The sequence below is a fragment of the Struthio camelus genome, chromosome 2 (assembly GCF_040807025.1).
Source record: "Struthio camelus isolate bStrCam1 chromosome 2, bStrCam1.hap1, whole genome shotgun sequence".
NCBI lineage: Eukaryota > Metazoa > Chordata > Aves > Struthioniformes > Struthionidae > Struthio > Struthio camelus.
Window position 1 is genome coordinate 117,099,129 of NC_090943.1, and position 23,924 is coordinate 117,123,052.

General features: G+C 37.3%; 1 protein-coding gene across 14 annotated transcripts in view; it reads right to left on the bottom strand.

The window, feature by feature from the left end:
* PTPRM (protein tyrosine phosphatase receptor type M) overlaps window positions 1–23,924 on the bottom strand; it is a 488,712-nt gene that overhangs the window by 367,884 nt on the left and 96,904 nt on the right. For all 14 annotated transcript variants that reach the window (XM_068932232.1, XM_068932230.1, XM_068932229.1 and 11 more), the window contains exon 2: window positions 7,193–7,315. In XM_068932232.1, coding sequence (XP_068788333.1) covers window positions 7,193–7,315 — 123 coding nt within the window. The remainder of the gene's footprint in view (window positions 1–7,192; window positions 7,316–23,924) is intronic.

Consider the following 23,924-nt stretch of genomic DNA (forward strand, 5'->3'; position numbering starts at 1 on the left):
AAATCTTTAGCAAGTGTTGACTGGTTCTAATGTAATGTCTCCCATACATTTCCACTAGCTGCAGTGTGCCCTGTGATATATTTAATTTTATGTGCAAACATCAGATGGCTACTGGAATGCACAAGAAAATGGGGCAATTGTTACATTCATCCTGGTAAGTTATAGTTACAAATACTAAAGAAAACCTATTACTCAAAAAAAAAAAGAAATTAAAAGAAAGTCTTTTGTGCTGGGCATTATCTCAGGGATCACACTGTTCATATTCAAAATATTTCATTGCCCAACAGAAGGGGAAAAGTGTAAAGAACGCAAAGAATATTTAATACAAAAAATTAGCTAAATCATTATCATGTTAACTCCACCATTTTGTATCAGAACTAACAAGAACGTAGGCAAAAATACACTCAAATAACTCGTCTAGTTGCCTAGTTAGCAAGCTAGGAACATTGTCCTTCAGTACTGGTTCTGACTCAGTGAACAGAATTTCCTCTTTTTCTCCTTGCAAGATAACAGACACCATGGTGTCACCAATACTCTAATTTGATCCACACCATGTTTGGGGCAGCTGCTGAAATCTACAGGTTAGGTGAGAAATTATAAAAAGACCTTGGGATTCCTATTGCATCCCAGGCAGCAACACCTCAAACATAGCTGGTGGCACTAATCCGGTTGCTGAACAAATTTGCTAGGCACACTGGTCACCGAGTCCTAGGGCATGTTTTTTCCAGTAGCTAGCTCGAAGCTGCCCAACCTGTGGCTCTGGCTGGATACGTACGCTGGGGTTAGCTGGCGCTGGGCTCCGTGCTGTGCCGTATCAGCAGCAACCAATATTGCGTGTGCAGTTAAGTGGAAACCAGCTTGAATGTGTCGCCACGAGTCGGAGCTGCCTACTGAAAAGGGCTCCCCAGTAGTCATCTGAGGCATGTTCCTAACGCTGGTAGCTATTAGCGGCATGCACAATAAAATGCTTAACATGCTACTGGTTCAAGTCTAGAAAGTTCTACAAAAAATAAAATCTAACTCGAACAGAGTGAACAAGGTGCAACTCCCACACCTTGATATTAATTTGCATTTTCTCTGGATAGCATTCAAATGAACAAGCAAATGCAGCTATTTAAAGTCACCTGGGAGAAAGAGCATTCAGCAAGAAACACGTAGAATTCTCTGCTACACAAATGTAAACAGAATAAAAGCATCCCTGCTAACACAGAACACAAAATGTAGTGCTAAAATATATTTAATGCTAAAATACTCGTCGTACTGGAAAGCCAAAGTACCATAACTTTATAGGGTAAGAAGTTGTAGTTGGATTGAATATCGACTAGCCAACTGATTACTTCAAGATTTATCCGGCTTTTAAAAATGGATCACAACTCTTCTATGCACAATTAAACAACAATGTACATTTTTCACTTCACATTCTACAAAATCAAACACTCCTTTAAATCAGGATCTTGTTTTATGGAATGTCTGCTAGCTGTGCATATCCACTAGCCGTGTATCAAAAAGCCCATTTTAAACAATCGTTTGGATAAATATACTTTTTCTATGGACAGTGTGTAGATATTGCTAAGCATTTAGCAATACTAGATATTCAGGACGCTAATAACCATAAAAGACCTTTCAAAAAAAATTACATATAACCATGAAAATTATTTATTATCATCTCATAAGGCACACACAGAATCCTCATACTGGCTTTGACCAGCACAATATTAAGCATTAAGGTCTTTATTGCTCAAAACATCCTTTCTATACACTCAATGGCAGGCTGTGAAGATCTGATTTATAATTGATCTCTAATACTCTCAGTTGAATGAAAGGCTGATGCCAGTGACTCATTATGAATGCAGCGACATCCCTTTAGTGACATCAAACCCACTGCTGCATGGAAGAAAAATGATGCTACTTCCTTTAGAAATGAGCTAGAACTAGGACTGTGAAACACTCTAGAAGAATATTATGCAACTAAACACAATGTTTTGTAACAAAATATATGCGCGTGTGCAGAAATTATATGCAGCAAATGACAAACACAGAGCTCACTTCTGACAATATTTGTATTTCTTGTAGTAATCTGTACAATTCTTACTGCATCACTTTCATAGACAAGACTCATCTCAGCATTATACAAACTAACAAACTGCACTCAAATACCTGAAAATTCTATTTGATCTGAAGCTTGCATTCTTCTCTGTGTTTTTTTTGAGCCACCTGAGCTTTCTCAACTCTGACACGACTCATTCCTCCACCTCCTCCAGATGGTACCTCACTCCTCCTCAAGCACGCGTTGCAGATCTCTGCTCCTGAATTCTTGTCTCTTCACTAAGAGCAACTGGCATACAGATCACCAGCAGCCAACCCTCATGGACACATATGTACGTGTGTTTACAGATATATGACATGTGTTTACATATACATGAATATACACACAGGTATATTTATAATACATTCACTCCCCATCTTACATCCTCTTTCTTTTCTCACTCTTTATCCAACCAACCAACGCCTCTGTTGCTTTCAGTTCTTCTCTTCCCTTCCAGGATCCAATTTATGCACCTGTACTTTTCTGACCGATCACCAAGTGCCAGAGAGATGTTTCACTACTGCAGTCTCACACATTCAGCATGGACTCCTTCCTACAGACATCTCAGGATAAGCAATAGTTTGAGTGCTAATGTAAAGTACCAGTACCATGTGGGACCTCCCTGTGGGGACTCCACAGGTTCAAAACACTGACACACCATGAAGAATTTCACAGGACATAGGCAAAATCAGGACTGTGGAGACAGAGCAGAGCAGGCATAGATCAGAGAAGGAAACTAGTATCTGGAAGATCAAGTAAAAACCAGATTAGAAACACAGGAAGAAAAGCTCCAGGAGACTCTCTATTGCTACTTCCATCGTCATAGAACCTAAACAGGGACTGCTGTATAAACACAAAATAAAAGATGGAATAACTGAATGAAATAATGAAATGGTACTGCTTAGAATCATGGAAAGGGATTTAAGCACGTCACTTCTTTAAATAGGCATAAAGACAAAAGAAAATTTTAAAAACAAGAAGGCTATGTACCCGTTCATAGGGAGCACCTTCCCCGCAATGAGGCAATATCAAAGAAAGCATAAAGGTCTTTCTCTGAAAATATACCAGCTAGATAGTAAAGGCTGTCTTCATCGTGCAGCAGATAACAAAACTGGTATATTGATACTCAGCATGAGGTAACTAAGGAGGGTACAGAAAAGAGTCAAGATGAGTAGTTTGTATTTGATGCAGTACAGAAAGGGAAACCTAGGGAAAAAAAAAAGGTCAAAGTAGCTGGTTGGAAAATGATCTTTGCAACTACATTCCAAATGCAAACAAGCAGTGTAGAAATATGACAGACTGCAAAGATTGTCTGTGGCAAAAACCTGCAGGAATCGGCATAAATTGTACACATACATTCAACAGAAAGCCAGAGCTGAAGATGACACTGATGTGACACGAGCAGGATAAGAACGGTGCTGATGTCCACAGTGATCAAAACCGTTCTTGAAAGAAATAGCATCCAAGAGAACAACTGGATTGGGATTGTTTTTATGAGAAAACAGGCATTCATAACAGTTCCTAAGTGCTACTATCTTGGCATATTTGTCTGAAGACATCTTTATTAGATTACAGCTAGAGGGTGTACAATTAAGTATAATTGTAACTGTATATTATATACACACATTAACAGCAAAGTAACTGCTGTAAAACTTCTGTAGGGTAACGCAGGACGACATTAACAATGAATAATTGTTTCTATAATTGTACTTCTGACCAGTACAATAAACATACATTCTTGGAATAGAAAAAAAAGAGGATAAAGACAGAAGCTAAGAAAACAGAACAGCCACATTTCCTACAGCATTTTGAAAACTAAAAATGAAAAAGAACAAAATCAATTTCAACTGCAAATTCAGTAGTTTTTTCCAGAAAACAACTATTTTTGAAACTAGCAAGTGAACCATCTGCTCATTTATTCCAGCTGACTCACAGAGCCCTTAAAACAGAAGAGCAGTGGATTAACCAGTCTCATTCAAGCCATACGAATATGTACAGAAATATACACGTCATTCCTTTTTTTGGTCTGTTTAATACATTTTCAGGTTAACACTGACTCATTAAATTGCTTATATTTATCAAGAAAATTAGAGTACTAATTCTACACTTACTTTAGTAACAATAACTCATGATATTTCTACTATGGTCCAGGATTGAAGACCATTGTACTAAATATTTAGAAGATTTTTTTAATATAAATTCCTGATATTCAAAAAACCTAAGCCTGGCAAAGAACTAACATTCAATATTAGATAAGTATAACTATGTAGTGTGTACATAAATATGTGCACACATAAGCATGCATGTCATATGCTATTTATTTTGTCCCAGTGAAAAAACATATCACTTAAAGCGAAAACAATTATCTATTTGAAGTAGAGCTACTTTATCTGTCAATAGTCTCATGTGGATTAAAATAAATCAAATGCCGTAACTAGTGTGCTTCCTTCTCACTGACACCAAATTATACAAAATGTTATATATTGACATCAACTCATTCACTGAAGCATATTGCCTGAAATTAGGAATGTTAGGTGCATTAATTTTTCTACTGACAAGGGACTACTGAACTGAGAGCACTTGTTTCAGTCTAGTATTACAACATTGTTGCATAGAGCATTTTGCTGTCAAGCCAAGAATTCCCCACAAACCATTAATCTAAGATGTTCTATTCATTATCATTTGAAGTTATTTTTTCTGAAATACTTAGCTCAGAAAGCGCTGACAAACTAATTCAAATCATTCTTTAAATGTATCACATAACTCTCTGGCTAAGGCTAACCGAAAACTAATTAAAACCATTAAGAAGATGATTTGAACAAGAACAGAATGAAATGTCTAGATGAAATGAATAGGAAAAATTAGACATCATGGACTGGATCATGCTCTTAGACACAATGCTTCTCATTTGCAAAAAAATGAGCAGTTCTTTCCCTCTTGTAAGGCTTTTTGACCTTTTAAGGCACCAATATCCACCACTCTCCTCAGACTAATGTTCATTTTTTGACCAAGACTCTCAAAGCAAATTTCACTTCCTTTATAGGCAGGGATAGATTGTGTTTAGAGTTTGGGAAGTTGTATTTCCAAATTTAATTTCTTTTTACTTGATCATCAGAACATTGTCTTAGTCCTCTATTCTGACAGAAAGGTAGGAAGATAAATAAGAAACAAGCCAATTGACATCTGACAAATAAGATTACACAGACATACATAAAAATACCAGTTCCTACTTTGCCTGAACTCTCAGTTTTGGGGGGAGCAGGGAAAGGAAACAATCTAAAAATCTACCGTCATCACAGAAAAGAACACAGATCTATCCGAACCTCTTCTATCTACCAAGGAGACTAAGTGATATATACTGAAATCTCTTCCACAAATCCAAGCGGGGAAAGTAATGAATAAAACTTGGAACAGGAAGAGCATTTCCAGTGGTATGACTGCTTTGAGGAAAAGAATGCATAGCTTGTGCAAGATAAGCCATGTGTCCCCGTGCATTAGCTCCAACTTGACAGACAGTATTAAGCACTAATGAAATAGTCCAGAAAATTTTTAGCAGTGTGTGCCAAGACCGCTGAACAAGAGCCAATTTAAAAAAGAATCTGCAAAAACATTATTTATCTGGAATGATGAACTCAAATCAAGCCAGACGACAGAGTGCCAGGACTCAGTCTAAAGGAACGTTTGTCTTGAAGTTGAGAGTCCTACCTCAGCCAGAGAAAAGTAAGTGGAGAAGGGAAAGGCACTTCATCCCAACCATCAACCTCTGACACAGCCTTGTCCACCACACGTGGCAACAGGGGCAAGTCTATAGTGAGGAAGGTTGACGGGCTTTCTAAAAGTGAATGGTATCAAGGGCTGATTAGTGCATATCATAGTGCATTTATTAATGCATGAGTGACGAGTGCTTATATTCAGGCTTCGTGTATATAGTCACTCCTAAAGTTTCAAGCTGTTTATCTTCTAATTCCCATATCCCAAAAATAAGCAAGAAATATTTTCTTAGGAAGGACAAGCGTTAATGGGATTTCAGGTGAACCCCCTAAAAGCGCAAGATGCTTTAGAGAACTAATTGAAATGGATGTTAATGAAACAACAGCACAACCATCAGCAATGCGTGTATATATACACAGCCTTCTGGGTATATTTCTATGCCCATAAATCCCCCTACTAAATTATGAGGCCAACATAAAGCATTTAGTGTAGTGTATTAACACAGAAGTAGTCCTACGGTGCGACAACCGATGATTTTGAGAAGCGGCCTCCTCATTTTGACCACTCTTAGGTAACAGCTGCTGTGTGAGGAGCAATCTCTAACAGCCAAAGGAGGTTCTGAGCTGGGCTACAGGCACTCATCCCAAGAGCCGGAGATCAGCGCGTGGGGGAAGCTCTCTAACATGCCCAAAGAAAATCATGTATTTCTGAGAAAAGAATAACGGACAAATTTTAAGCCAGCAAATATTTTTAAAGGAAGGGTGAGAGTCTACACATTTGCATGGGTGAGGTGGTAAAGGAGTAAGTGTATTGGTAGAGGAAGTTTGCAGGTCAGCAGAATGCAAGGGTTGTTGCTACGGAACCGCAGGAAGGACCTTCATTAAATAATATTATCAAAACTGTCCTGTAAACATAAGTGTTATATCATTGAAACGTTTTGTTTCTGGGTATCTCTCCTCTCCTTTTTCTCTCAGTCCTTTTTCACTATTTCTTTTCAGAACAGATTTTGATTAGTATCTCTTTTAATGTCTGCTTTCAATACGTAAGACCATCTTTGTTTTAGCTCTTACGATTCCCTTTGTTTTTCTTTCATTTAGTTCTGTCTGCCAGTTTCTAGTACTTCTTTATATCATTTTCACACCATCTTTCTTTTTTCTTTCCGCCTTCCCAGATGAGCCCAAGTTTCTGTTTTCTAACCTCGTGATCTCAACACAGCATAACAAAGCCTTTACTTCGCAGAACATCCCTCACAAAAATCACTTTGCAGACTTGTCTATGAAAATTAACAAAGTGATTTACATAAAGTAGCATTCTAATAATGATACCAGAAAGAAACGCTAAATAAACACACAAGCTAATATCAAAGAGAAAGAAAGTGAAATAAAAGAAACCAACCGGATGGCATCCATTGATCTGAGGAGGGCTTTATCAGTGTGTTCACCTGATCCCAATTAAGGTCGTCATCATCTGACTGACTATAGCCACAGGAACTAAAAGGCTCATCAAAAGTACAGCATCCTGTAAAATAAATACATAGATAAAAATTAAACCGGGCATGCACATAACTAACGATGAATTTACAAACATAACAAATTCAATTTGTAATTTTAAAATATCTTTTAATACAAGTGATCATACGTGATACGTTTATTAATCATCAATTTCTGAGATGACATGAAACTTTTTGCCATAGAAAACAAAAGGTAAAAGAGCAACTACAGACAATTTTTCTCATAGGATACAATCGTCAGGTATCACAAGTAAGAAAACAAACTAAAAAGCAATCAAACCCCCAGAACACTGAAAGACTCAACGATTTACATTCTTCCGGAAAAAAAACAAACTGAGAATCAACTTTTTAGGAAAAAAAAATAGAAGTGGAGGAACATCAGCTCCCATTCCTGTATCTTGGTTTCCAAGTAAGGGAAGGTCTAGATCCACCCACCCCAGTGTAACGCTGTGCGCTACAAACAGGTCCTGGCCCGGGGTGACTGTGGGATTCACACACGATATTGTACATCTCAAACTAGCTATCTATGCACAGTCTCAAACCTGCTGAAAGAAAACAGTATTTTTACCTCTTTTTTCCCACTCTCTTCAAGTTGTGCAGAAAAGAATTACATGTTAGAAGAGGTTAGATTAGCCCAGGGCGGGGCAGGGTAAAAATCAAACACCAATAATGTAGAACAATGAAATCTAACATTATCCATAAGAAAACTGAAAAGCTTTGTTTTTTTCCTTTGGGATAGAATAAAACTTTTCGAGCTTTCTTATACTGTTCTCTCCTAACAGAAAATTAACGTAGAGTTATAAAAATCTGTGTTTTCTTCTGATGTTTGACATTTTACTCCAGTGAAAAATGACATGTTTTCTATTCCGGGAAACAAGTAAAATCCTAGTCATGAATACTTCAGCCCATATTAAAGTAAATTCTACAGCTGTTCCAACAAAACTAAGCTTGGGGGCTATCCATCATCTTTGATATCTATCCCTACACACAGCAAACAGTCTTGCCAAGCTTGATTGAAATAGGAAACAGACAAAATCTACATAACAAAATGACTTTAAAAATCTAAATTTTCCCTAGAATGTTATAAATAGCATTACAAAATACCTTATCAAGAAATTAGGGAAATGTAAGACAAAGAGAATATACTTTACAAGCTTCATCTAGCTAAAGCCCAGCCTTCCTAATAGCCATTCCTAGTTTATATTTGAGTTTCGTGACCTGCATTTTGCCACCGCATAATCATTAATGAAAACTGTTTTTCTAAGCAACCACTAAATAATTTCATTTTTCCCCTTACAGTGTCATCATTTTTTTTTGAAATAAACATGCCATGTTTGCCCTATAGGCTTGGACACAGGTCATCCTACACCGTTCTCTCTTCTAAAGTGTCCTTATACAGAAACTCTTCATTAGCTCTAGGTATGTCAGGGAAATCAGCACTTCTGGATATAGCATCTTTCTATACACTTTTAAGTGCAGAAGTTTCAATTAGATATTCCACTGGGAACAGAAAACCCATTAAGGCACTTGCAGTTCTAAACTGTAGTATTTCACCTCAAAGGCAAAAACAGAGATAAAAAACTGTCTCCCTCCTAAAGTTAAACAAATTCAGAAATTAAAAATAGATTTGTTTACAGTACACCAAATGATATCTGTCACATTTCTAGGGGGAAGGCTTAGAATATTAGGCAGCCTTTTATATATTTGTTCTAATGCTTGAGTAAATATTATCCGATACGGTTAAAATCTTCCACCAGTTTTTTTCTTTTTTTTAATGCAGGTGAAGCAAAAGGTAGCTTTGCAAAGCTACTGCAAATGATACTTCGATAGAAATATAAATAGGAAAGTTATATAGAGCACAACATAGACTATCTTGGCAAAAAATATACACGCAGATTAAAAAAAGGCATACACTAGGGTTTACAGTTTAAATATCGGATGATAAACTTATGGAAAGCTCAATACCTCATTATATTGTCCTTTTAGTGATAACAAGCCATAAGAAAGTTTAAGGTTCAAATGCAGAATCAGAACCAAGTACTGTAAAATGTCCAATACTAGCAAAAAAAGAAGGGTCTGTGACTCCATACAGTTTATTAAAGGCTTCTCTCCTTCTCACCGCTTAGGAAATTGTCAAGAACACGGGTAACCAGACGACAGTACTATCGTACTCAACCTCCTTGCAATGGGCAATCTTTATCTGCCACAGGGAGAATTTATAAGGTGCTTCTGAACTCCTCGCCCCATTTACAACCTACTTGCACCCCACAACTAATAAACTGAAACAACAAGCCAAATTACTACAAGAAATCAAACTATACAAGCCACCTGAGCAGAGCACGGATCAGCAGCTACAAAATCTTTACTTGCACAGATATCAAGTCATGTCCCTTTCGTGGTCAATGGAAGAATGAGTATTAATGAAAGCAGTTGCATAAACATGCCTTTTTTAAAAAAGTGTTTTGTAGATTGAAATAGTTTACATGTCATATGCATGAGCTGGGAGTACAGAGAAGTTTATAGACCGAATAAAAACAACAGGGAACGTCTGAGTGGAACTACACCACCACCACCACCTAGCCAAATTAGCCAAATAACAATTACTGTAAATCAAGCATCATGAATAGCGCTAATAGCTTATATCTGTGCCCTGAAAATTCTGACATTCACATTCGGCCGTATTAGGAAGATATTTCAAGATACGGTTTTTTAGAAATGGGTCACAACAGTGGACAAAACCCTTCATTTGCATCTATTCATGCCCTCCCGACTGCCATATTCTGTAGTGCTCCACCTATTTTCTGTTCATACTGCTCTTACCGTACAAGATTTCCAGTTCATAAAAAGTCAGCCACATAAGACACCAATAAGTGATGGCAAAAATCGGGAATATTAGAGATCTGTAATGCCGCTCATCTTTTACAGAGTTTGGAAACACTGGTCACCTCCAGGATAGGTAGTTGTTTATAATCAACTAAAAGACTTTAAAACTTTTTGCTAACTTTTACTATTTATTAGAATTTACTTTAACAATCAAAAACACACATTGTTCATTTGCTTAAGTTAGATTTTCTGAATTTAGCTGTTCACAAAAACAATTAAGGTGTGCTAAATTGATCTTCTTTAAATCGTATCACTTTTGCTGATAATAAGAACAGTAGGAACATTTTTTTAAAGCTCTATAGTTTAATCAACCAAAGCAACTTCCCTGCATCTTAAACCGGCATTACAATCCGGACAGCTGAACTGCAGTTTAAAGAATGATTTTTTTAGGTTTACTAAAACACTCATAAATAAAACAGGAGATCTGTATCCTGTTAAGATTCTTTTGCTTATTCTGCATTTTATAGATGTTGGATTCCTAAGAGAAACTGAATTGACAAACGTACAAGATGCAGAGTCTATTGCAACCTAAGGTCCTTCCAAATGCAATTATCCCTTTAACCATCATTGAACCCAGTTCAATATAGCTATGCCATTGTCCAAATGTAGTACTCTCTGTATGTTCCCATTTTTATTTGGTTTACTTACTGTAGATCTTGAAAACTTAACAAGCTTCAACTGGGAAGTTAACATAAGATGAAAACAACTACTGAAAGTACTTGGGATAAAGTACCCTCAGCATTTTTCCTAATGTGAACTGAGTTTTACTTGAAGTATTTTGCGCTTTACTAAGAATAGCGTAACTAAGAAAATCTGTTATTAAGTATTCTTAAGAGAATTTGGGTTAAGTGGCAAAAGCTAAGCTAGATACAAGGGCTCTGCATTGGGACAAAAAACGCATTTAAAAAAAAAATCCTGTGGTTTCTGATCTGCCACAATATCATATATTCTGTTGCAGAGCAGGGGAACTCAAAATTCATTGAATTAAACATTGTATTATTATTATTATTATTATTATTCTTTACCTCCTTTTGGAAAGATTTTAAATGCTCTTGTCACTGAATTTTTAGTTTTATACCAGAAATGTGTTTATGTTGACTAACTGCAGTGCAGCTGTCCTTTGAAACAGGAATACAGGTTTCAATGTCTGATCAGAAAGCTGTCAGAGGGTTTTGGTAAGGTAGTGCAAGATTACTCTCCTATTAGGCAATGGATCTTTTCTTTCTGTCTATAAAAAGGAACCCCTGTCAAAATTAAGAAGATGCCACTCCTCAACCAACCCGGTTCCCTCCTGTCCTAGTAAACATCAGTGCATCCAATACCAATGAACCAAGCACATCAGTCGTATAACACACCAAGGCAAATCATAAATGAAACAACTGAAAAATCTGACAAAACACAATCATTAACTTCCTCAGATTGTGAATGAGTCAGCCTACATCCCCAAGAATTACTGTTCAGGACTGCCTCCTGGGAAAGATGAGACAGTATTACTGTGCTGCCTTATGTTTCCTTTTACATTTTTAAAGCTTAGATTTTTGGACATCCATCATAACTACACACACTCATGACAATTTAACAAAACGTTCTGAGAAACACAGCATTAGGTACAGTGGCTCCTGGGCACCTAAGCCTTTGTGGAATCAGAGAATAAGCGAGGCAACTACTCCTTTAGGGGCCGATAAGAAATCACAGGGTGGAAATTAAAGTGCCATTCTGAATTATAAACTGGTTAGCACAGAAATCAAAAGCAGGAATCAATGGACAATTTTTAGCATAAAAAAATTCAAAGTGCTATCTCTAAACGTATATGATAGCTTTTATTTGCTGTATTACTTCTATTGCAGATAGGGTGATGACAAAAATTGTCTAATACAAAAATCTTCACATCTGTGAAATCAATAAATGGCTGATCCAACAAAGCTTCAGTTGAACTAACATAGCTACATAAACAGACACCTTTAAGAACATACCGAAAAACAGGACATAATGACCTGCCTGGAATCTCCTTTGTATGTAGAGAGTCAGCAGAAAAAGGCTCTATCTGCCCTTTCAATGCTGGTACAGCACAACACATTAAACAGACTTTCCAGGCAGGCTAGCTCAGAAATAGGCAGCAAAACAAACTCTCACAGCCTCAAAAGTGTACACAAGGCTGCCACATATCTGCAATGACATATTCACACCAAGAAGTCCTGTCCACGCTTTACAAAGTGAGCTTTCAGCAGTGGACAGACTTCTCTTAAAACGGAACTTTTTTATTTTCTCTCAAAATAGGCTAATTTTTTAACTGATACTATAAGCAGTTGTTCAGAACTGTAAAAATAATATTGTAATCTAAATTACTGGCTGAAGAGTCTGAAGAACCATGTGCTGCATAAAGTCAATCCAATTTAAAATAGTACCTACATTCATTTTGTCAAGTCTGCATACATGTGGGGGTGAGGGAGAAGAGCAAGAGGAAAAAGATTTTGCAATTAAAGAACTTTTCTGATTGTGGGTGTGCTCAGGGCTTTGAAAAAAAGTAGATGAAGAAAGAATTATCTGAAAAAATCTCATAAGCCAGGGTGAAGATGATGAGGTAAAAGGATGTGGATGGGATTTTGCAGCTAAGAAAAGCCAGATATTAATTCTGGGCATAAGAGAGAATTTGACAGGTGGAAAATGATATTAAATTGTGCTACGATAAGTGAAAAGGATGGCATGAGGACAAGAGTTCAGAGAATTCTGAATCCAAGGACCAATTCTGACAGTATCACAGGTGATGACAGGACATAGGAAAAAAATCACTTTCAGATAAACTTTTAAAGTTGCTATTTACGAGACTTCCAAAACTCATCGCATGTTCATCAAACATTTACAACAGTTCTCTGTTGTATCAGGTCTACCTTTCCCAGGAAATCTGTCCAAATTTAACCAATTCTATGTCTTCTGAAAAATAACTGCCTAATATTGAAAATAATTCAAGATTCAGGCTCCTGACCTCTTTTATGAAAAAGGAGAAAAGCCCTCAGACAAGGAACAACTCTCTCTCTAAGTTAGTCTTTAAATTCTTTTCAGATACAAAGACACAGAAACACACACCATTCACTAAGGATAAAAAGAAAATATCGAATAAAGGCTCATAATATAAATGCTGTCCATCTAGTGCAAGCAAAAAAGATCATATTATCATGTCCTTTGTGCATCAATAAATATTTACGAGCCCCATTGGAAAGAGGGTGTAAATTTACATTTCTCAAGCAAATTTATTTCTGGCACTTCTTAATATCAGTATACTTGACTCTGCAATATTAGCGATACGCTTTTTTAATGTATGGTATGGTTTTATAAAGGCAAGTGCACATGTATGCTTACATGTACAAACTATACATCTGTTGCAGTTATCAAAAAGTGAACATTTCAATATTTCTTTTGGTAGGCATGCTCTAATCTGCTAAGATATAGGATTGTTTATAAATATATTTAGAAAACTCTATTTTGAAAGGTATTACTAAAACAAGTATGTTTGCCAATGTCATTTAGATTTTATGCTTTAGTTATAGGGAAGGCTATCGTGATAGGTCTTCCAATAAAACGGAAGTTAACAGCACCAAAAGAGACGTTCTTTGTACAAAAGTAATTAAAGCTGCTGCAGAGAGGGGTTTTTTGATTCCTTTTTATAAGGGTTGTATCTTTTAAAGCATTATTTTAATGCTTAAATTGAGTTCCTATTCAAGGACGTCACTTTATAAGTGTAATAAGTATTATTATTACATAAATTCTTTGAAAAGAAGCCTTACAAGAAAAATCTCCATTGAACATAAAATACGTACTATGGAATGACTTTTCAAGAATGTTGCTGTCAAATAAACTCAATCTCTACACAACTTAGTTTATGTATTTAACAGAAAACAAATGCTAAATAAAAAAAAATTGAAGAACAAAGAAAGAAACAAATCACTCCAGAACTATACAAACTGAAACAATCAAATTGACCAATAAAGAAACTCTGACCAAAGCATTACCCATTCTGCCAGAAATGACACATATTGCAGAAATCTACTGGTAAATGCCTTGATATAAAGTAAATGAGTATCAAAGCAATCTATAATAAAATGAACCCTTTCTGGCTAAAGACTGAAATGAAACCATTAATATCCAAAAGGTACACTGTACATTTAGAAGTCTCATTTGTAACATATATTTAACCCACAGATGTATAGCTTACTAAAAAAAGATAAAATGGTGAATACCAGGTGCAAAAGGGAGACGGGTGATGTACATGTGTTTTGGAACTGTCCCAACCTGCAGAAATTCTGGAGGGTGGTCAAAAACCCTACAAATGGAATAAATAAAAGACAGACTTCCCGTATGTTCTGTATCTGTATATTGCATATATGTGACAACATTATGCTTCAAAGTATAAAACCTCTTGTATAAACTGCCTCAAAATGTTTCCACAAAAAATGTGACCTACAAATAACAAACCAAAAACCTTCATATACTTAAAAACAGACTTTAAAAATTCAAAAGACATCCTGGTAGTGGAAAAAGCCTTGTGAGGAAAAAAAAATACAACTGAATATCTCTTATACATAACTTTTTATCATCAAATTTACTTATTTCTATTGCTATCTCCTTAGAGCGTACAAAACCCCATCTTTATTAAATGTGTAGAAGTATTCAATCATCTTGGTTATCAAAGAGAGGAGATGCTAGGAAAAAAATGTCTGGGAGTGCTATTATTTCTCCATTTACTTCAAACGAAGGAACAGTGAGGACATACTGGGAAGGAAGGAAACAGATGTACATATTCCAGTAATACACACAAAAGGTAACAATTAGATACACTCTTTTTTTGACAAGTTAACATGTAGTACTTCTTAATGGATTTGAAATGACACCTCTACTTTGCAGAACTACGGTAAAACACATTACAGTAAGTTTTCTGTAGTCTTCCTCAGTAGAGAATAGAAAGAGGGCAATTTTCAATTTTGCCTCTGGACAACACACCAGCCAGTTGCGATTCTGAAGCGGCAGTCAGCAGCACTTCATCCTTCTGTCAGCAGAGGGACAAAACACAGACCACGGGTATCTCTTTCCTACTCAGCATATACGTGTGATTTCTTAGGCTTGACAACAGAAGCTGTCCCCTACTAATTTCATTATTATGTAGAATCTCTCTATCCTTTCCTCACTTCAGTTTTGTTGCAATTTTACCTTCACTCCCGCTTTCAGCTCACTGAGTAGAGCTTTCGCCAAAACATGCCCAAGCACATGCAGCTCGAATTAAAAAGAAAACATCTAAACAAAATATGGAATTATTTGTTTCATTTCTTTTTTTCTTGGTTTCATTTCCTCCTTGAACTACCAGGGCCTAATGGCAAAATGCTAAATTATCTCCTTAGGTAAAATGCTGTCCTGGTGGAGAGGGTAAACTTAAAATCCACTCACCATTAATCTCTCATGATGGTGCTTAGCGGGGACATAAGAGGTTGCACTGATCCACTGAAGAGAGGACGATTTCAACCAAAGTAAGGAAGAAAGCCTTCTGCCTTCAGCAGCTCCCTATTAATTTCACTAGTAATTTATTATCCTAAGAACTGGTTATCCCTTTTCCAGTTCACTTCACCTAAGCACCCCAAAAGCTCTGCATGTCATTCAAACACAGCGCAGCAGAGCCAACATAAAAGGTTTTTTTCAGCTGGGGGAGGGCATTAGGAAACAATACAAAACTGTACAAGCAATACTGAGGAAAGAAATGCCTATACTGGAAAGTCTGAGACGAAACAAAATGCAACTCCGAGGAAAAGTAGTAAGGGGGTGGGGATATCCAGCCTTTCTTTGTTGTTGTTCTTTTCCTTCCCTTCCTCCTGCGCTCTCTCTCTTCAGCTAGGATGAAGGGACTGAAATGCACGCCTTGCATCCACAACCCATCATAACAAATGTCCTACTCTCTCCTCTATACCTCACCTTACCAGGAAACATCCACTCATCAAGACTGGGATTATGAGACCACAGCAGACAATTTCTCTAACTTCAGCTCAGGAAGCAACGTATGAGGCTTTCAGTTTGTCATGGGGACCACCCTTCTCATACCACAACCACCCTATGCAAATTCTCTGTGCAAAGGCAGCCTGATATAAAACAGGCTAACCACCTCCCCCCATTCAATTCCCAAAGCAATTCCCAAAGGTTTCTGACCCCAGCAAACGCTGCCTTGCACTATTATTCTATTTAATAATTCTGAAAAACAACACTTTTTTTTCTTAGGGAATTACTAAAATCTAAAGTCTTCATTCTTAATTTGAAATTAATATAGCACTCGATTATCTCAAAATGCTTCTCCTTCAGCCACGTGAAACAGATGTTATAATGGATACGCTTAGATGAGGACAAGGATAAGCAAGACACTAATCAGCCACCATTCCTCTACGGTTGTGTCAAGATCCATACACGTTTCCGCACGCAAAGAAGCTTTCCGCTAAATTTCAAACTATGAGACTGTGCGAGAAAGGATTGCTGAAGCAACAGATTTATCACATGAATTTACAATTCAGATAAAAGTTAAAAAATAAATAAATAAATAAACTTGCTCTGACTAAAGCCGTCCCCCAAGTTTTACTCCATAAGCAAACCACTTTGTTTACTCCTTCCATTATAATGTTAGGTAAATGGACAGACATCACTGACAAACAATTGCCATGGAGTCACAGAATAGTCAAAACATGCTATTTTAAATTACTATAACTACTATACAGCTGTATAACTGCTATAATGGTTTGCATTAACAGCCCAGTATACCAAATCATATTAGAATGAGAAGTGAATTAGAAGCTTAAGTTCTGATTTTAAAGCTCAGTGTCATCTCTTTCTAAGGTCAGTAAGTACAATGGGGCAGGACACTTCAAAGTTTTCAAACAGGTAAAATTCGGCTGTGAGTCAATGGTCCCACAGCAAACTTCAAGACACCACAAATAGATTGCTAATCCGGTGTAAAATATCCTCAAAGTGAGCCCCAAGACTCATTTTTTTCGTCAGCTTCCACAACATTTATTGAAGGTTAACACTGCCTATTAAGTTAACAGACAGTGGCGCTAAAAACTGCCTGTTCTCTCAAATTCAGTCTTGATAGCCAAGTGATTAACTATCACTTCATCTGACTATCAGGACACTCTGGGCCGAATAATTTTTTTTTTTTGGGCTGTTGTCAGAGAAACTATAATATCCTATTTATCTATATATAAAGGCATTTTACTGAGAAACTTGACAGCATTCTCATCTGCCAGTTGAGCTTTTAAAATGTATCTTCACCTTTAAACCTTTCAAACTAAAAAAGCACAAGTGTACTTGAAGCTCAATCATCCTCCCTGGTGCTGCTCATTTTTAATGAGCCTCTTGTCTTTATGTCTCCCAGAAGACAGGCTTCACAAAGCAGTCTCAGGTGATGTGAAACCAATGCCTGATGTTTCTCCAAACCACTGTCTTTTTGAGCCTGAAATCTTCCTGCTAAACCCATACGGGATTGATGGGCCATTTCAGTCAAACCCGATTTCACTTATTTATCACAAGCTCCTATTTAGAAACTCTGCTGTGGATTGCTTGTAGACACAGTCTGCTTTGAGCTTTGAACTTTAAAAAGGATTTAAGCAGTCCATCTCAATATCATTATAAATCCAACCGCATTACTTTCCTATTGATTGTGAGAAAATAAAAGTTTGAGGCTTGATTTCATGGGTAATCTTTCCATTTGCTTGATGAGTTCTGCAGTTGTTAACAGACCATTCAGTGCATCCTGTTAGATAACAGCATATTAAGCTTGGATGAGAAATCCAGACTATTCACAGCACATTTCTAGTTTTAAGTAAAGAACAAAGGCTGTGTTAGCTTTGTTGGTCTCTGAGGCTTTTCAATTATGCCGCTATTAACCCCCCCCCCCCCAAAAAAAAAACACTAAGCATGTCTGTATAAAGGATTCTACAATCTTAAAACATTTCATGAAACTAATAGCGTTTAAGATGTATTCTGATTTCTTCTGCCTGATATATCAAAAATCCAGACTTGGACAGAATATATAAAAGATTATGTTCTACTTCATAAAAGGAAAGGATATAAATGGAAAAAAAAGGGATATGACATGTTGCTGTTCATTCCATTTGTTATTATATCACTTCATAGATGGTATTTTTGCATATGAATTTCAAGTGAAATAAACAGCCCATTGAATCAGATGATAAATTATGCTTTGAATTTTGATGTGTGTAGTAAGACATTTAAGAACAAAGGTTAAAAATGAATTTTATACATTTAAAAAATAAAAAAGTAGCCCTCTTCCCACCTGCTAATAGAAGAGCCTATAAAAAATGGCTCCCTCCCCGTTTTTTAAATCTATAGGTTTTCTGCCATACTTGTCTTCATTTAATCTTGGGGCTCTCCTTCGAGGTGAAAGGATGTTGCTCGTTTTGTTTTGCTTTCTGAAGCTAATGTGCGTCTTTTTTGCCATGCCTGACTATGGGCTGCCACAGAGCATCCCAGCCTATTTTGTTTTATGATATATCTCTCGTTACTCAATCAATAATTCAAGAAAATACTCCCCTCTCTTTAGTTACTGCTGTCAGTCCAACTCTCTACATCTGGATGAAAAAGAGGACCTCTTGTCTGGAGGTTTTACCTGCGCTACTCAATGAATTAACCTGTAGGAGGTGCCACAAGATGAAGCAGTCAAAAACCTCCAGCAGGCAACTTCATCACACGGGTAATTAGTTCACTACATCAGTAACGCCTCTGGTCGTCGTTAGCAGCGCCAAGGCTGAATCCCAGGTTTGCTTGTTAAATTCAGTCAGCACAACAGGCTTCCCTGTGTCACAGGTATAAATAACGTTCTATTTTTAAATGCAGTTAGCTGCTGCTTTTTTTTTCATTTTTAGTCATTATCTCTTGCAATAAATTATACTTTATTTCATTCATCATATCTACAACCTCTTGCCAGAAGGAGAAGAAATAATTAATTTTAGAAACCTCTGACATTTTCACAAGGTCTGATCAACTATAAAAGGAGACCTGTATTTGAGAGTCTTAAAAGCACTGCTACTGCATGCCCAAGCTTATGTGACCCAAGGAGTGAACTCTCAAATCTCCCATCTAGCAGAACAGAGCACTACCTCTGCACTATCCGGATAAAATAATTACTTCCAATTCTTGCCCATAAGAGAATTAAGTCAATACTAAACTCGCTTAAATCTTATAAAAGAACACAAAGACTAATTGAGGCCATGCGAAGCTTCACGTTTTCTAACTTTGGAGGAACCGTTGCAGATTCTGGATGTGAATTCTGTAGCACCCAGGCACTAACCAACCTAAAGACTGTCAGGCTGATTCATTATTTTTACTTTCCACTAATTCCTACTCCACACCTTAGAAAAGGAATATTTTGCCCAAGTCGTAACATTGGGATAAGCATCTCTGATACTCCGTGAAAAGAATCCAATATTTACCTGGGACCGCCATACCTAACTGAAAGGGGGAAGTCTTGCCCTCCCAGTTCCCAAAGCTCCCTTTACGAGGGGATCGTCTAATAAAACTAAAGGTCATATGCGCACGTCTCCAAACAGTGCAGATTAGCATTGTATCACTGATTTATGACAGTAAATATATATGACAGGTAACATATAGTAGCTCAGAGTTTTCTGTTAAAACACCTGAAAGCACCTATTTATTATTGTAGTATTTTATTAATATTATAATTATATCCTACATTCTACTTATACAGTGTGTATACATACATTTATATATATATACTTTTTATATATATATTTATATATATACACACACACACTTTATATATATATATATACACACACATATATATATATATATACACACACACACACACACACATAAAGTATCTTCATTAATTTACCTAATTACTTATGGAGAAAACATTAAATAGATGAGCTTGCAGAGTAATTTTCTTCTTGTTTAAATGTATGATATTTAAATGTTTTAAAATGTTAACAAAAGCTTAGTTTGGCCTTTATTTTCTGAGGTATGCGATAGTTCTAAAGAAATCAGTGGGTGCTACAAATTGTGCACCAAGGGTCAATTGAAGTCCAAACACAGGGATATTTCAACAGGATGTGAGATACTCATAGATTATTCTGTCATCACCTGATCTAACCCAGCAAACTGCACAGACATCAGGACTTCATGTAATTAATTCCTACCTGAACCAGAGCCTATCTTTTAGTGACATATGTAATCACAGACTTTAAAGATTTTAAATCACGGAGATGTCAGAGTTACTGAGCTAACTGCATTCTCTTCTTCCATAATCTTTCTGAGCACCACTTCTCAGGTCTTAACTCTCAGTTCTCTCATTCATGGGTGGGAACTCTCATTCCTGGGTGGAATTTCGTACTTCTGCTACTATCATGTCAAATCCTGGGTTGCAGTCCCCCTTATCATATTCTCAGGCTGCTGCCAGTTCTGCAGTTCCTCTGCTCTCTGTGGAACAAGAGCAATTGTCCACAATGAACACAGCTTTGAAAAGCAAAAATATTATTTGTTCTGAATAAAAGCATTCTAGAATAAGAGTTTAACACAATACATTGGTGCTTCTTTCATTTTTTTTTCATAATGTTTACCATTTCCAGGACTTGGAGGAATATTCAAACCTTTTTTTTTAAAAAAACACTTCCTTCACAAAATGCCTCTCTGTTTCCACAGGTGCTGGACAGATCCTGATGCTTGATCTACTCTTTATCATTTGAGCAGAAGCTCCTAATGGTTTACAGCCCTCCAAAGTACTACTCCCGTGAATCAGCAAAACAGCTGACTCTCTTCAGCTTCAGGCTCGTAACCATGTCATTCCCCTACAACTGCTTCCTGGTATTTATTTGAAGATTATGTATCTACAGCTATTGTGTTCTTTTCCTGTTTGTCTTCCCTCCCCTCCTCCCTCCCCAAAAGAAGCTTTCAGACAGAGCAGACATGCCATTCCACATCTTCACATCAAACAGGTCACTTAAGAGCATTTGTGAAATTACTACATCTCAGTATTTTTAGATTCTTACTTAACAGGGCCACATATACCAAAGGAAATGTCCATATCAACCCTAAGTTGTTCGAAAAATGAACTGTGTCACTGTTGAAAACTGCACCTAATCCTCAGTCTAAATTTCTTTATTGTCAGCTTCCAATCACTCAGGCTTAGTATACTTTTGTCTGCTACTCTGTGGGTCCTCTCAATTATTAAACAGAGGTTACAGAATCACACAATCGTTTAGGTTGGAAGGGACCTCTGGAGATCATCTAGTCCAACCTCCCTGTTCAAGCAGGGTCACCTAGAGCATATTGCCCAGGATCACATCCAGACGGCTTTTGAATATCTCCAGCGAAGGAGACTCCACTACCTCTCGGGGCAACCTGTTGCAATGCTCAGTCACCCTCACAGTGAAGAAGTTTTTTCTCAGGTTCAGATGGAACTTCCTGTGGTTCAGTTTCTGCCCGTGGCCTCTTGTCCTGTTGCTGGGCACCATGGAGAAGAGGCTGGCCTCATCCTCTTGACACTCCCCCTTCAGATACTTGTACACATTGATGAGATCGCCTCTCAGTCTTCTCTTCTCCAGGCTGAACAGGCCCAGCTCTTGCAGTCTTTCTTCATAGGAGAGGTGCTCCAGCCCTCTAATCATCTTGGTAGCCCTACAGGTTCTCTATAGCATGCTTATAAAACTTGCATCAAATATCTTAAATTTGATAAACTAAATCGCATCAAATGGCAAGTATAAGGAGTTTCAAAGACACATTTCCAAACTCTTAATGGCTCAGCACAGCTTCTCTTCTGAGCTCCCTCAAGTTTGACATCCTTCATGGGTTGTGGATTCCAAAGCTGGATGAATTATTCCAAAGCTGGATGAAATATTCCAACGACATTATAATAACGCCAAGCACTCTTCCTGTTTCAGATACTTCCAATCATACATTAGAAAATACAGCTCCCAAGGCTTTTTTTTCAGTCACTAATTCCATAAAAGTGTTTCCTTAGGCTGGAGGCACGTCTTGGTTTCTGTGTCAAAACATACCGCTCTTTCTTATGCTCTAGCCTTCCAGATCACTTAGCTCTCCTTCTGATCACTGCTTACCATGGCACTAGCCCTGTTGTCACCTGCAAACTTTTATCAGTAGTGATTCTGTATTTCTTTCTCATCACTAATAAAAAGGTTAAACAGTGTCAGTCCTAAAATTAATTGTCAGAGGACTGCCACGTACTCCACAGTGATTACTGACTTCAATTATGGTATTGAGACCTATTAGTCAACCTTTTTTTTTTTAAACAGTTGATATACATTGCAGTTTCTAAATTAACATGTCACATGGCACCAAATCAAATGTTTTACAAATATTAAATGCCACATATCTTTGACAAGTCCAATCTGTCCTCTCAAGACATGTTAACTTGAGGAAGGATCTATTTCCCATAACTTCATGTTGATTGATGTTAATCAGTGAAGAATTAAGGTATGCTAAATAATTGTCAGCCATTCTCGTATTTTGCATTGGATCAGTATCTGCTTGACAGGCTTATAATTACTTGGTCATCCCGTTCATTATCATGAAAGGTCACCCCATTTGGTAACCCCTTATCTTACTAATTTTCTAATTAACTAACTTCTTTTTTTATGCACATAGCTATCCATTTGTCCTTCCCCTCCTTCCCCCACTTTCTCTACATTTTTATAACCTCTTTTACTTCTCCTCTTCAGATGCTGTTTTGACCAGGAAAGACTGTAACTGATAACGGGGTGGACAGCCACCTCGAAGACCACTAGATCTTCCTATGAGACTCTCATAGGAGGCTTAGTTCTAGACTTGCGCCACACCTGCTGGAAGCCAAACTGGGAGAGTTCAGGCACAGGCACCAGATGACACTTACCCACCATGGGTCCCTGGGCACCACCACAGGGGAGAGCTGAGCTGCATGCGTGCATGGCTTATGAGGCACCCAGCAAGACCAGCGGCTTCTCCCTCCCATCAGTGCACAATCTGCATTATACCACAAGCACCATGCTGTTACAGACCGCAACGGGGCCCTGGTGTGGGAACTGCATTTAAGCTGCGTGCGAGATGTGTTCAGCCATGTTCTTAACAAGGATAATACAAATAACTCTGTTTCTATCATTCTGAGTACAAATGTGACTGTTGCTTCTTCTATCAATTCCAAATTCATACTGCTTCTGGAAGTGGAACTAAGCATCTATGAATTGTTGTAAATAAATATCTTATTCTGCTAAAAAGCAACACGCAGATTATTACATTTGTGTGGTAATAATAATGAGTAGTGAAACGTCATCAACACTAGTAAGAACAACAGTGGCCAATTCCCAGGCCAAGAAGGGTTCTAAATTCTGAAGCAGGGAAGCTGTGTATCAGACCTACATTCGCAGAAAAAGAGGAATTAAACACAGAACAATACATCAGATTTATTCAGATAGAACCTACCAGTCCAAAATGTTTCATGAAAATGACATATTTAGGCATGTGCTCAGAACAGTGATCTAAAACAATTATTTATAACATGAAATGTCCTCACTGTCAGTGAAGTCAATGCCCTCTCAAATACCTCCAGTAAGCTCGACTGAGACTCCTGCCCAATGGAAATTTACATTTAGGATCTTTTCCCTCCTCTTTCACCCACCTGAAATGATTAACGTTATTCTGGGAAACACGCTATTTTATTTAGAAAGGCATTGATTT